Genomic DNA, 14,208 nt, shown 5'->3' on the forward strand with positions numbered 1-14,208 from the left:
TAAACGTAGGAACAACTACCTAGCGACAAACAAGAATAATACTAGCCTCTTTTTTTTTGTAAAAAAAAAGAAAATACTAGCCAAAACTTTCATACCCCTGCTGGAGTATGCTGTCCATTTACTCCCCCAAGTAAAAACCCAACCTAAGAGTGATTTTAAGACCCCAAATTTTAGATATGTAACCTCTTCAATCAAGACATTTACCTCAATTAAAAAAAAAGAAAAAAGAAATTCAAATTGCATTTTATGTGCCCTTGAAAAAAATTAATGTTTCAAAGATTAAATGGAGACTGTCTAGTTTTTGGTAGGTGAGATCAAACTCTAGGAAACTCAAAAAAATTCAATTTTTTATTTTAAAATTTATTATCTAGTCTTCTTAGATGGTTCTCAGAATTTCAAATTAAAGAAACACGAAAGAGTTATTGCTCCCGTAGGAATTTATTATCCATCTATTCCCTCAGGCAAAACTTACACGGGAAATAACCTTTAGATCCCAAAATTGGGGGATGTGATTTCTAGAAGCTGGCAACTAAAAATAAAAGTTAACTCTTACTCTCTATCTGCCTAAAAGAAAATGGCATCCCAATATTACATTAGAGACATCCAATTCTTGGATGGAATGATCTAAAAGTTCAAGAGCTCGGAATACAATTCTTTATTTTTAAAAACAATATATCATCAAGTTATAATTAGATGGAGCCCAAAATTTGAAAAACAGAAAGAAAAATGATTGTATACTATGAAACTATTTACTTTTGGTACAAATATATCACAATTATTTTTAACTATTGGATATAAAATCTAATAGATTGAAATGCATCACAACATTCAAAAAATTGTTTTTTGGATTTTGTACCCAATTAATATCATTTACACATCCCCAATCACCTAATTTCATACTCTATGGCTAATAATAATTATGACTTTTTTATATCAAAAGTAAATGGTCTCATTGTTTACGTTATCCAAAATAATTGTTGATATCTCATAAGTATTTGGTAAATTATCACTTAAAAATATTTTTGATACAATATACCCTTACAAAGGGTGTTAGGTCATTTTTAAAAATACTTGTTTTTTTTGTTGAAGGGCAAGCCCTAAATTTTATGTCAAGGTAATTCATATAAAAAAGCTCAAAATAAAACGATGTCCTATGATGAAGTTATCTCAGCCGTCCATTCGAACTACGTGGTGCGCATACAATTCGTGTAACAAGGGTAATACAGACATGCATGAACGTTCCCTAAAAACTTTCCCTTTCTAAGGGTACAAAAATGAGGGTATGATGGATATAATGCAACAAAGCAAAGGTTGGTTTCAAAGCAAGTCAAAAAGGGCCAATCCTAACAGCGGTATAAGATTTTCCTCTTACAAAAATGTTGATACCAAGAAAATGACCCATGGTATCAGAAAAGATATTGTCATTTTATCTCCCCTAATTTTAGAGCCTATTAGTTACAAGTTTTTTCTCTCATCAATGATTCCAAATTTCTAGACTTTAGATTCTACTGTTTTAGAGATTCAAGTCCATCATTTCTTCCTCTTATTCTTTTTATTGCATAACCTCTCTCTAGCAATGAAAATTCTCTAATGTTGTCATATAGTCTCTCCTAATATTATGATTTCTAATTGGAGTTTCTCTTTAAAGCCTCAGCCCATTGTCTCATTCAAATCCCATTCCAAGTTTCTCACAGTAAAAACTTGTATCAGAAATCTGCGTTCTTTTTATCAGTTCCTCATCAGGTCCCATAATCACCAATATTTCAGTTCAGGAAGAAAAACCCAGTCTCAAGAAACTCATCCTGTGCCATATTCTCACAGTTCAGAGTCCCACCACCTGAACCCAACTTGGGTTTCAAACCATTTAGAGAGAGAATCATCCTATATTTCAGAAGACCAATGTTCATGGCTGCTTTCCAAATTCAATTCCATGTCCCTAAAAGAGGGTATTTCAGTTCACAGTCTAATGACAAAGCTAGGATTGAAGAGTGACTTGTTCTTAAACAATAACCTGATCTCTCTCTACTCAAAACGATTCTTGATCAGAGATGCTCGTCGGGTGTTCGATGAAATGGTAGACAGGGATGTTGTTACATGGACAGGGATCGTATCAGCATATGTTAAAAACAATGAGGAAGATGAGGCCTTGAGTTTGTATAGTGAAATGGTGGATTATGGCGTTGTGCCCAACCAATTCACATTTGCTAGTCTTCTAAGGGCTTGTTCTGCCTTAGAAGCACACGAACCAGGGATATGCACCCATTGTAGGATAATTAAACATGGGTTCGAATCAAATTTAGTATTGGGTAGTGCTCTGATCGATTTCTATTCTAAATGTGATTTATTGTCAGAGGCAATGAACATATTTATAGCCATGGTTTATCAAGATACTATCACCTACACGACAATGATATCTGCGTTTACCCAAGCCGGTAACTTCATGAACGCTTTCGAATTGTATTCTCGAATGAGAGAGGAGAATGTCTCAGCAAACCAGTTCACATTTGTTGGGCTCCTTAAAGCTTCTAGTTCACTTGGAACTAAACATGGACAAATAATTCATTCCCATTTGATACAGCTGGGGATTCCCATGAATCTAGTGCTAACAACTTCCCTTATTGACATGTATTCAAAGTTGGGTCATATGGAAGATGCTATGAAAGTCTTGAATGGTTCACCTGAATCTGATGTCTTCTCATGGACAACTATTATTTCTGGTCATATCCAAGATTTGGATTTTGAGAAGGCCGTCTCAAGTTTTAGGAGCATGGAACTAGGTGGTATCCGACCGAATTCTTTCACGTATTCAAGCCTTCTCAAGGTGAGCACCCAAAATCCAGCTCCGGAATTTGGTCTTCAGATTCATGCACGAGTTATTTTGTCCGGATTACTGAATGGAATCTCGATTGGCAATGGTCTTGTGGACATGTACATGAAATGCTTCACGGTGAAAGAAGCTTGTAGAGCTTTCATGGAGATGGAAGAGCATGATGTTGTTCCTTATACATCTTTAATTGCTGGACTTTCTCACTTGGGTCTTAACCATGAAGCTTTACAGGCATATGGCCAGATGAAAGAGGCCAGAATCCGGCCAAATTCGTACACATTCTCCTCAATTCTTGGTGCTTGTGCTGGTCTGGAGACCTGTAATATAGGAAAGCAGTTCCATGCATGTATAATCAAAATCCAGGAGATTTACAAAGAAATAGCTGTTTCTAACGCACTTGTGGACATGTATGCGAGATTGGGGCAATTGGGGTATGCTTCAAACGTAGTAAAAACCATGGTACACAGAGATGCAGTTACATACACAACTCTAATTTCGGGAAATAATCAAATGGATCTGCATAGAAATGCCTTGGATGTTATTGTCCTTATGAGAGATGATGACATTGAATTGGATGGTCATAGTGTGGCCGGTTTATTATCAGCTTCGGCGGGTTTGGCCTCGTTAGAAACGGGAAAGCAACTTCACTGTCATTGCCTGAAAAGTAGATCAGATTGCCGGATGCCGGTCGGCAATGGCATTCTCGATATGTATGCCAAATGTGGAAGCATTGAAGATGCAAAAAGAGCCTTCATGGAGTTGCCAGGGCAACCTGATTTAGTCTCTTGGAATGCTTTAATTGCTGGATTTGCTTCACATGGGCTATTTTCTGATGCACTTAGCAGCTTTGAGGATATGAGATTATCAGGCATAAAACCTGACCATATTACACTCTTAATAGTCCTCTATGCATGTAGCCATGCAGGGTTGGTAGATCTAGGGATCGAATACTTTGAATTGATGCAAAAAAATTACCAAATCAACCGTACACCAGACCACTATGTGTGCATTATTGACCTTCTTGGTCGAACTGGGCGGCTTGAAGATGCACTTGAGGTAATAAGGACTATGCCCTTTGAACCCAATGCTCTTATGTATAAGACCCTTTTGAGTGCTTGCAAAATTTACAAGAACTTAGGGCTTGGAGAGTATGCAGCTGGGTCTGCACTTGAGCTTGATGAAAACGACCCTGCGGTCTATGTGCTGTTGTCAAGCATGTATGATGAAGCGGGAATGTCAAATTCTGGTGATGAAATCCGGCAGTTGATGAGGAATAGGGGACTGAAGAAAAACCCTGGCCAAAGTTGGTTAGAGATAAGGAGCAAGGTCTATAGTTTTGGGGCTGGAGATCATTCAAACCCACAAACAAGAGGGATGCATGAGAAGCTAGATGCATTAAGTCTAGAGATGGAGGGCTTGGGATATTGCAGCAGACTTTTTGATAACAAAGCTTATAGTTATCATAGTGAAAAATTAGCCATGGCTTTTGGGCTTTTGAATTTGCCGGTCGATGCACCTATACGCATAATTAAGAACTTGAGGACATGTATCGATTGCCACAGTTTTATGGCCCTTGTAACAAAGCTACTTGACAGGGAGATTGTGGTGAGGGATAGCAGCCGTTTCCATACTTTTAGAGAGGGTATTTGTACTTGTGGAGGCTATTGGTAGTAAGAACATGGTGGACATTGATAAGCTATTGACATTTTTTCCCCATATTGCATTTAATCTGTATAGTTAATAAAATAGACTCACCATACAATCTCTTGTAAGATTCTCTGAGTCATTAAAATGGATTCACCAAGGGATCTCTTATCATTCTCACTTAATGAAAATTGCTTATTTCATATGGTAGCTCTAAAGAAATCTCATTCAAGCATATGCAAAGAGAAAAGCAATGAAGCAGATCATTTTTTTTTTCTTGGGGAGTTCAACGAAGATGATGATTCGATAAACTAGGAACGGGTCCCTAGAGTGGGGTTGAAAATGCGGAACACTCTCACTCCCGTCAGTATAATATCAGCACTTACTGTTCCTCTTACGTTATCATACCTCACAGTCAACTTTGGCAAGTTTCACTGCTGATGAATGTTAATAGAGCTGTTCTGTGCATCATGTTGGGTCATAAACATTTACACATGTGCGACAGTATTCAAGTATTCTATGCATGGTGGTGCATGCCCATACCATTGGTAACGTAAGGATGGGAGTTTCTTCGTACCCTCTTCTCTCATGCTGTAAGTATCTTTCTCCATCCATGTTGACTAACCATAAGTTCACCATTACAATGTTTGCATTCCTTGTAATGTAAAATGATTACAGAGCATACCAGGTATGCTCTAGTGAAGCATGTGAGATTAAGTTTCTAGAGATTCAGAACTTAGAAGAAAGTACATAACACAACTACATATCTTACGCAAAACTTCATGTGTGTGGAGGTTAGGATTTTTTTTATGGTGCAGCCAAGGCTGCATCAAGCCATTTCACATGTGTGTGGATATTATTCTATACGCCCGCCATATAGAAAATGTGCTACTTCCTTTTGGGGAGAAAATCAGTCGACCGATTTCACTGACTTAGATAGAATATCTACATACATGCGTGCATGCACACACACACACATATATAGTGTCACCACAATGTGGAAGTGGAAGTGGGAGTTCATAGTTTAATTTGAAGATGGTTCTCATGCAAACCAGGCTGGCTTGCTGAACATAGCTTAGAGTTGCATGCAAAAGTAAAATTCAATTTTTCAGACAACTACTAAGCCATGCATAATAATAAATATGATGCTGATAATGGCATAATCCAGAAAATGAAATGAAAAGTCAATCAACATAATGAAAATGCAATGCGAATATGTGATCTACTTTATGAGAATTTAGGACTGAAAGATATTCAGAAATAGAACTCTTGTGAAAGGGGCTTATGCTAATGCAATTGTAAGAGTATAGAGGAATCATGTCATAGAATAAAGCAAAAGAAGGGAAAAAAATAAAAAATTAAAGAATAAACCCCCAGGGACAAGGGGGGGGGGGGGCCGTTGGGGGAAGGGGTGAAGGGAGTTGCTGAATGCACATATTCAGTGGATCCACGATGATTTTTCTCTGGGGCTATGTGTCCGACGTTAAGAGAAGAAACACTTGTTTAAAGTCACTTATTACAAGGTGGCCAGGTGGCTGGTCACATATTATAAGGTGGCCAGATGTTGAGTGATGACTATTTTATTCACTGATATCACTTTGTTGAGCCATGAAGTCAGGTTCAGAGATCGCCAAGGATTGTACACTTAGGAACTCTCCCTGGTTGTGTTGTTTAACTGTGAGTCCTGTTTTCTATAACAAATTTTGTAAAGGAGGCTTTTGCTTTGACCTTAGTAGAATCACACAACCCTATTGGCATTGCGATAGCTGGACACTGAGACGACTGCATCCCTAAGAAGGCCTCTCACTCCAGAACTTGTGGGATTCCCAATGTGCTACTGATGAAGTTTGCCTGACCCTCCAAGGCAACAATTCTTGCACATCGCCACTAGTTAGTGCAATACAAACTTTACTATTCATATTGAGAGCGTAGTTGACACATGCTGAAGATAGGCAAGAAAATAGGGGGGTGGGGAGAGAGAGAGAGAGAGAGAGAGAGAGAGTCAATGGTTTATGCTGATTAGTTTGGATTGTCTACATATGACAAAATTCTACCATGCAAAGCTGAGAAGAATGGGATTGGCTATAAACTAAAGTGTATACATTCCTTGTGTTCTTCTCAATAGGTGACAGCAGCATATACATTCAGTTTCGGATTTCTTTTCCTCTCTCTTTTGTAATTGTAATCACATAGATTGAATGTGGAAATTTCCTACTCTGTTAGGTCCCTGCCATCACCTGTAGTAGATCACCCCCTGATATGACACTCTTAATCCAACTCTTCCTTGGGTTGAAAGCTAGGAGGAACTTGGCTACATGCCTTGTCAACAACATCTGTGTCCTCAAACTCCAAATCCATCCAGCTTGAAGTTTCACAATGAAAAACGTGCTCTTGTAACCCCACAACCCAATCGTTCATTTGGTTGATCACCATTTCTTTGGTGGGTTTGTTGCTATTCATAGTTGAGTTCATATTCCTCAATTGGAGATTATAATGGAGAGAGACCAGATCCGTCAACCTTTCGTGTTCAATTTTATTCCTTCTCCCAGTATGCAACTGCTTCATCAAACTCCAGTCCAGCTTACATTTCAAGGTCGAACAACTTTGGCTCAATATACGAAGTGCAACTCTTTGTAGATTTGGGCAATGACCTCCATATGATGACCACCAGTCAGCTGCAACGACATTTCCATTAAAAAACACAACCATAATGAAAATAGAAGACTAACTATGAAAAGATAAAAACTTAGGGCAAATACGCCACTCTGCTTCTTTTACATTAGATAAGAGAAAAGAGGTTTCCTTTATTTGAGGGGCCTTGCTTATGTAAACATGGTGGAGACCAAACTTCCACTTTTTACACGTCAAGTAGAGGCAGTGTGATAGACTTACATCAAGTAAATGGTCTATCCATGTCGACAACATTTTTTACATAATTCAGTAGTAACAGAACTATATAGATGTCAAATTGTAGTATCCCACCACCCTGACTCCTAGGCCTAGAAGCCACACTTACCTACAAGCACGTAATTGTAATGGAATGTACAATATGGCTTTGTTTGGACAGCCCAACAATACTTTTGGAAATGGGATTATTCGGTAATAAGTGAAAAACTCTTGGGAAATTTATGAAAAGGTCCTGGTTTATTATCAAAATTTAAAAGTACTCATATAGATTTTAGATTTTACACTCAAGCCCCAATTTTTTAAAGTGATACTCATCACCATCTAACATTTTTAAAATGCCAAAAAATATTTTAAAATAAATAAACTGACCAAAATACGCCTAAAAGTTCGAATTATGTTGGAGTATTTTGGCCATTTTTATTTTATTTTATTATATTTTTGGGGAAATTTATCAAAATACACTGAACTTTTCAACAATTTAACCTTTTTTTAACTATTCTACCTCATGATCATGAGTATTTTGATAGGTATTTTGAAAGTAAATTACAAGACATAGGGAAAAAATATTAAATAGTTAATTTATTGGGTGTATTTTGATAAATTTCACTATTTTTTAATATTTTTAATTTGTGCATTATGTTGAGAAGTATGATGCCTAAAATTTTAGCTTAATCAGACATATAGAAAAAAGAGAATAAAATTAGATACAATATTCGTTATAAAAAAGTGGGACTCCAAAGTGTAAAGTATAAAATACATGGGATTAGTTTTAAATTTAAAAAATAATAAGAGATTTCTCTGCAAATTTCCCCCTTTTTTATGTGGACCAAACAGTTATGTTTTTCGCTCCTAAATGTTCGGGAGAGCAAATGAAGTTATTTGTCAATAAATGTCCCATCTAAATGAGGCCTACAATTCCATTGAGTATGGCCATCACCATCGACATTGGATTGATGGGTGGTGGTGGAGAGAGAGAGATAGAGAGAGAGAGAGAGAGAGGGACCCACAAGATCAAGACATGAACCCAATGGTGGGTCCACTTCCTCCGAGTCACCCTCCATTTCGTAAGGATTGATGGACAATGATTACCTTAGTTTATTGGATTACAGGATACTTTATATTTGGTAAACGGCAGTTGTTTTTCTCCAAATGTAAAAATAAGCTGACTACCCATTTTTAGGATTCAAAACTGGGCTTGATTAGTTAAGGTGTTGACAATTGCAACACTAAATCCCCCGTCGAATACTACCACTGAACTAATCCAAAGAAAATGGGAGTTGTTTTTGCCATACCTGGGAGACACTTATTTTGCTGACTAATAGTCATCCCCTTTGCAAAACCATCCTGGGCTCCTTTGTACTTATCTAGCTCTTGCAGTACCAAGTCTTGTGAGTGAAGATCAGCATTCATCCGATCAATACATTCGATGAGGCCACTGGCAACCTCGGGATCACTATAGAAATCCTTGGAATAGAAATATATTGGGTTTAGAACATAACCTGCAGCATGAAGAGGGCTATGGAGCTTATTGTTCCATATATCATCTATGAGTTTCCAAAACGGTAGGTATTTGGATCCTTCATCTCCAAAATTGATTTTTATGATCTCCTTTGCCTGATCCATGGCCTCATAAATATAGCCCATCAAATATTTATCATCTAACAAGTTCAAAACCTGAACAAGTGGAATGGTAGCCTTCACAACCACTTCGGCTCTTTCCCAGAATCTGAGGTCCCATATTAAATTTTCTAATTCAATTCCCTCATTTCGAGATGCCCATATAGATGTCTTCCATGTAGGTGAGTTAAACATGTTCCTCAGGTTCTCTTTCTCAGAGACAATTCTTTGCAAAGTAAGAAAGCAAGCAACAATCCTTGTTTCAGCTTGCTGAACCAATTCCTGCCCTTGTGTATGCATTCTCATCAGTTTCAGAAATTGTGCTGAGTTATAAATAAACCTAGTTATTGACTTTGCCTCATCCAATACCACTTTCACATCGTTCATTTTTTCCATCTCCTCCAACATAATATTGATGCAATGTGCCGTACAAGGGCTCCAAAAGAAACCTTTATGCTTCTTCATCAATTTTTGGCCCACATCTTCCATATCACAAGTAACACCATTCGTGATAACTTGTACCACGTTTTCAATTCCTACCTCCTCGATAATTCTCTCAAACGAATTGCATAAGGAATTCAAATCAGCAGTGAACTCTGATGCATCAATAGATTTAAGATAAATGGTACCTTGGGGGCAATCAACTATGAAGTTCAGGAAAGTCCGTCCCATTTCGTCCACAAAATCATCGCATAATATGCTACACCCTGTCCTTCCCCATGAACATTTCACCTCTTTCAAATGCTCATTTATTTCTTTCACTTCTTCCTTTAGGATCCAACCTCTTAATTCATGGACACTTGGGCTATTATATCCAAACCCACAATTAATTATAGCTTCTATCATGTTCTGAAAGGCGGGAGACTCAGAAGCACTGAGTTCAATACCAGACTCATAGAAGAATCTGCCAATGCACATACAAGCATGCCTCCATTTATCATTTGAACCTAATGGATAGAGAGGACTAGAAGAACTTTCCATCTTACTCTCGACCTCAGTCCCGACATTTACTCTCTGTTTCTTGAAACTAGCTGATTGAGAGGCTTTGGACCTGCACAATTTTGATTGAATAATCAATTGACGTTTAATGTGATCCTTATGTAAACTTTGTTGCCCATGCTTATCAGTCAATTTTTGTACCCACATTTCAATGACAGCAGTTGTCATCTGCGTTTTGACATCCTCTGGGACTTTTCCACATGGCAACACCTCTCCAGGAATACATGCCAGGTGATACTTGAGACGAGCCAAACTAGTCACCGTTTTGCCACAATAATTGCATGTAACGTGATAACCATTTCTGGGGTTGATCTTACCATGGTCCCTAGCCACATCAGGAACCTTTCTACGTGACATTTTTGTACCAGAGAAAATTACTACTGAGAGAGAGCGAGAGCCAACTTTTGCGGAAAAATCCTTAATATAGCCTCCTTATGCAGAAGCTAGTTCCTCGTCGCCAAGCTAATTGCCTCAAAAGAATTCACTGAAGTTTGTTCTTTGATATGTTCTAAATTGATCTAAGATAAGGAGAAGATATATGAGGCCATGGAGGAGGTTGGAGGATTCAATTAACGGCTGTCAACCAAAGCATTTTCTTCTCAGAAATGGAATTTCACTAAAAGCACAAGGATATAAAGAATAGTCAAGAAAACAATTAGAACAGTTTAAGCCAATGTTTAAAAAGACAGACTCAGGCTCCAACTTGCCAGGGGGCTGAAGGTGGGTCTCTACAGTGTGACTTAAGTCCAATCAGACTGCGCAATTTTCAATCAGAAAGATATAATTCTGAAAAATTTTGGGAGACTCAAGTGATTATGAGGTTTTTTGGCCCAGAATTGCCTGGTTCCCTATCTGGTCTGACTGGGGCGTGCCTGAATCCACCAGGTGATTTTTTAAACATCGATCTAAAGCATGGAAACCTGAATCCACCAGGTGACGTTTTAAACATCGATCTAAAGCATGGAAAACAACACGAATGAAGGTTTAGAAAAACGCCGATCTGGATCAGACTCGGCTGATTGGATCGGGATTTGTCATCGACGAACCAGTTCCCACAATATATTTGGAACCGGCCAGTTTCCCCCACAACACGGCCGGATTTGGCCGGTTCTGTCAGAGAACTAGTCCCACTTTTTTTATCTTTTTTCAATTTTTTTAATTTTTAAATGTCCCGTTGGGTAGAACAAATCGCCAATCTGCCAAACCAGATCAGGAACCCGGGTGTGTGATCTGGATCACCAATCCATTTTTTAAAGCCTTAGCACTGACACAGATATTGCAGTAAATGTGCTCCTAGTTTATCTAAGTAAACAAGTTTTCATGGTGGCCAATGACATGGAGGCAATAGAATTTAGAACCAATTCTACAAAGGGAGCCAATTCTACAAATGAACTTGTCATGAAACCTTAAACAGAATTCAACAGAAGAATTCTCATGAGTAGTGCTTCTAAAATCCCAAGAACAAAACAACTAAGATCCTGCCCATGCTTAATGCTGAAAACCATTGTTTAAAAAATAGGGCTGGGGCTTCGACTCACCAGGGGTCTGAGCTCAAACCCCCTGGTCCGAATCAGGGTCTGACAACACAATCTTTTATTAAGAAAATTAAAACACTATGAATAAGGGAGACTCAGGAAGTTCCTGCTTTTTTCGGCCTGGAACCGCCTGACTCTTGATCCAGGCTAACTCAGACCAGGTGACTCTCTCTCTCTCTCTCTCTCTCTCTCTCTCTCTCTCACACACACACACACACACACACACACACAATCAACCAAGACTAACAAAAGTGTCATGCATTTTCCAAATAAAAAAGCCCAGAGCTTACGTTTCAGCTTTAAATCGTATTCTGCCAAACTCAAGACTATCTTACCCATTCCCCCGTTTACCACTAACATTTTCTTCTACAGATAAAGCTCTCTCTCCCCTTGGCTCGTTGATCACAAAGCCTCGGATACATGGATTCAGAAATTTTTTTCACCCGCCATTTTAAGAAAAGAAAGCTTGAACTGCTTAAAATGTTCAGAAACAGAGTTTCTCTGATTCAGAAAAGCAAAACACAAAAGCCAAACTGTGTTTTTTCAGAGTAGAAAACCTTAAACATGGCGCATAACACCCATCGAGATAGATAAAACCATGAAAAATAAAAGGCAGCTCGAGAGATAAACAAAGACGCAAACCTGGCCTGGTCTAGAGAGAGAAACTTGTATCTCACCCCAAAACTATGCTTTCTGAGTGAGGATTGAGAGAGAAAAACTTCCTTTTACCCCAACAGTCGCATGCATTGCGGCGGAAGCATGAGAGAGAAGATTATATGAAAACCCAACAAAGAGCCCATCGCTATTGAAGAAACCAGAGAGGGAAAATGGAATAGGGATTGAAGAAAGTTCCTTTTCTCATAACACACACATGCATTACTGTTGAAGCATGGGAAAGAAGATTACATCCAAACCAAAAACTGAGCATTCCACTGCGATTAAAGAAGCTAGAGAGAGAAAAGAACACTAGAAAACCAAGAAGTTAGAGAGAGAAAATGGCTTTAAGGATTTGAAAGATGGAGAGCTCTCTGATTCTCTAATGGCAGGCGGGCTTGTTTTTTTCTACTTTTTCATGCGAGGAGAAAGAACAGCTTTTTGGGCGCTCCTACTTGATTCTACGTGTCAAGTTTTAATGGGAGTCAGCATTGACACGTGCCATTACAAAGTTTTTGTATGGGTAATTTAAACTCGGACCCGGTTTTGTGTCAATGCGGGCTTCCTAATAAATCTATTTAATTTATTTTTAAAATAAATTTTAAGACTTAATTTTTAAGCACACATAATCTCTCCCATGGAGATCATAAATATAAAAAAAATAAATAAATTTTAAAAATTAAAAAAAATAATTTTAGTAAAAACAACATTTATACTATTAGCTTCTATTGTTTTTAGATGCAGCATCTACTTTCGTCCATTTTTAAAATAAATGCTTTACACTTTTTGGACCGTGTATATATAGAAATGAAATCCAACCCGTATGAAACAATTTTCTTTTAAACTCGGAAACTACTAGACTTTAGCCCTATTAACATAAAATAGGAAGAAGTAAAAATAGTGTATATTATAATATAGTATATAGACCATCCATTTCGACTTATAAGTAATTGATTACATGTCCGCATGATCTGTATGATTTTTTGAGCTTTAAATTTCATGTTTCGTGTTGGAACAGCGATCATAAAAATTATCAATGCCCAAAATGTTTTTTGGATGAGGATTTGAAGTGAGACTTTACTTTGTTTTGGTAAAGGCTATGAAAAGTGCATCCTTTTTTCTCAAGTCCACTACCTGTACTAAAACTCTATTTTTTTTAAAAAACTTATCATGGTCTAATGGTGTTCTAAAATCAAAATTTTATTTATTTATTTATTTTTAAATATAGATTATTAGCGTTGTTTAAGGGTAACTTGGGAGTCCGGCAATGTTGCAAATATGGTACTATAAAAAATACGATCCAATGTTTTGTGTCAATCCGATTGAGATTTTCTCAATAAGATAGCCACGGTTCAATATTTCATAATATTGGAGATTTTCTCAATGAGATAGCGGCATACAAGCCATTCAATATTTCATACATCGAAAGATAGCTACATACAAGCGGTTCAATATTCCATATATCAAACTGCTCATTAGAATAAATCCAGTAGCTAGTCAGATATTTGCATCATCAGATTGCTTGGCATCCGTTGGATAACGGTACAATATCCCCACATTTAAAGAAAATAAAAGAAATGAAAATGAAAAAATTAAACTATTTACCAAACGGCAAAGCTGACAAAAGAAAAGGTTAGTGCTAGACCAGAGGGCAAATTACCCTAAAATATGGAGAATTAGAAAATACTAGAAATGTTTTTCGGTCGTTACACAATTTTGGCCTTTGTTAGGGAAGTATTGTTAATAAAAATTAGGGAATTTTATCAAAATAATTGATTTGATTTCAAAATGCCTCTCAAAATGTATGGGATTCAATTGCGGAATAGTAGGAAAAAGTAAAACAAAAAGGGGGAAAAGTTTATATTGCCAATCTTATACCATAGAAAATAAGGAGCACCTAAAAAGTTCACCGGAAAAAATTGTTTCATTTTAAAAAAAAAAAAAAAAAACCTCCAATTAATCATTGAACCTCTAGATGAATGGATGTGGAAAATTAAAAAGGCATTTTAAGTTTGAAAAGAGTGT

The 14,208-nt window shown here is 37.3% G+C and overlaps 2 protein-coding genes across 3 annotated transcripts; one reads left to right on the plus strand and one right to left on the minus strand.

The window, feature by feature from the left end:
• The first annotated feature begins 1,362 nt into the window (after positions 1-1,362).
• On the plus strand, positions 1,363-5,130 carry LOC148783939 (pentatricopeptide repeat-containing protein At5g52850, chloroplastic-like). Its single transcript, XM_088846782.1, has one exon. The coding sequence runs from the start codon at positions 1,619-1,621 to the stop codon at positions 4,496-4,498; it is 2,880 nt and encodes a 959-aa protein (XP_088702908.1). The 5' UTR covers positions 1,363-1,618; the 3' UTR covers positions 4,499-5,130.
• A 1,338-nt stretch (positions 5,131-6,468) lies between these two features.
• On the minus strand, positions 6,469-10,509 carry LOC105421143 (uncharacterized). 2 transcript variants are annotated; one of them, XM_020671472.2, is made up of 3 exons: positions 10,140-10,509; positions 8,671-10,046; positions 6,469-7,146 (listed from the first exon to the last, which is right to left on the minus strand). In XM_020671472.2, the coding sequence occupies exons 1-3, from the start codon at positions 10,349-10,351 to the stop codon at positions 6,740-6,742; spliced, it is 1,995 nt and encodes a 664-aa protein (XP_020527131.2). In that variant the 5' UTR covers positions 10,352-10,509; the 3' UTR covers positions 6,469-6,739. The 2 variants fall into 2 exon arrangements, with proteins under 2 accessions (XP_020527131.2, XP_011625797.3); XM_011627495.3 differs by having other exon boundaries at positions 8,671-10,509.
• Between the last annotated feature and the right edge of the window lie 3,699 nt (positions 10,510-14,208).

This window comes from Amborella trichopoda, chromosome 1 (genome assembly GCF_054954075.1).
Source record: "Amborella trichopoda isolate Santa Cruz 75 chromosome 1, AtrichopodaSantaCruz75HAP2 v2.0, whole genome shotgun sequence".
NCBI classification, from domain to species: domain Eukaryota; kingdom Viridiplantae; phylum Streptophyta; class Magnoliopsida; order Amborellales; family Amborellaceae; genus Amborella; species Amborella trichopoda.

What these genes read in the sequence shown, in the direction of transcription:
- LOC148783939 (XM_088846782.1), top strand. Translation starts at nt 1,619, where the DNA reads ATGATTTCTAATTGGAGTTTCTCTTTAAAGCCTCAGCCCATTGTCTCA.
- LOC105421143 (XM_011627495.3), bottom strand. Translation starts at nt 10,351, where the DNA reads ATGTCACGTAGAAAGGTTCCTGATGTGGCTAGGGACCATGGTAAGATC. An exon ending in GCAAAATAAGTGTCTCCCAG is followed by an intron (nt 7,147 to 8,670) that starts GTATGGCAAAAA and finishes ATGTCGTTGCAG; the next exon opens with CTGACTGGTGGTCATCATAT.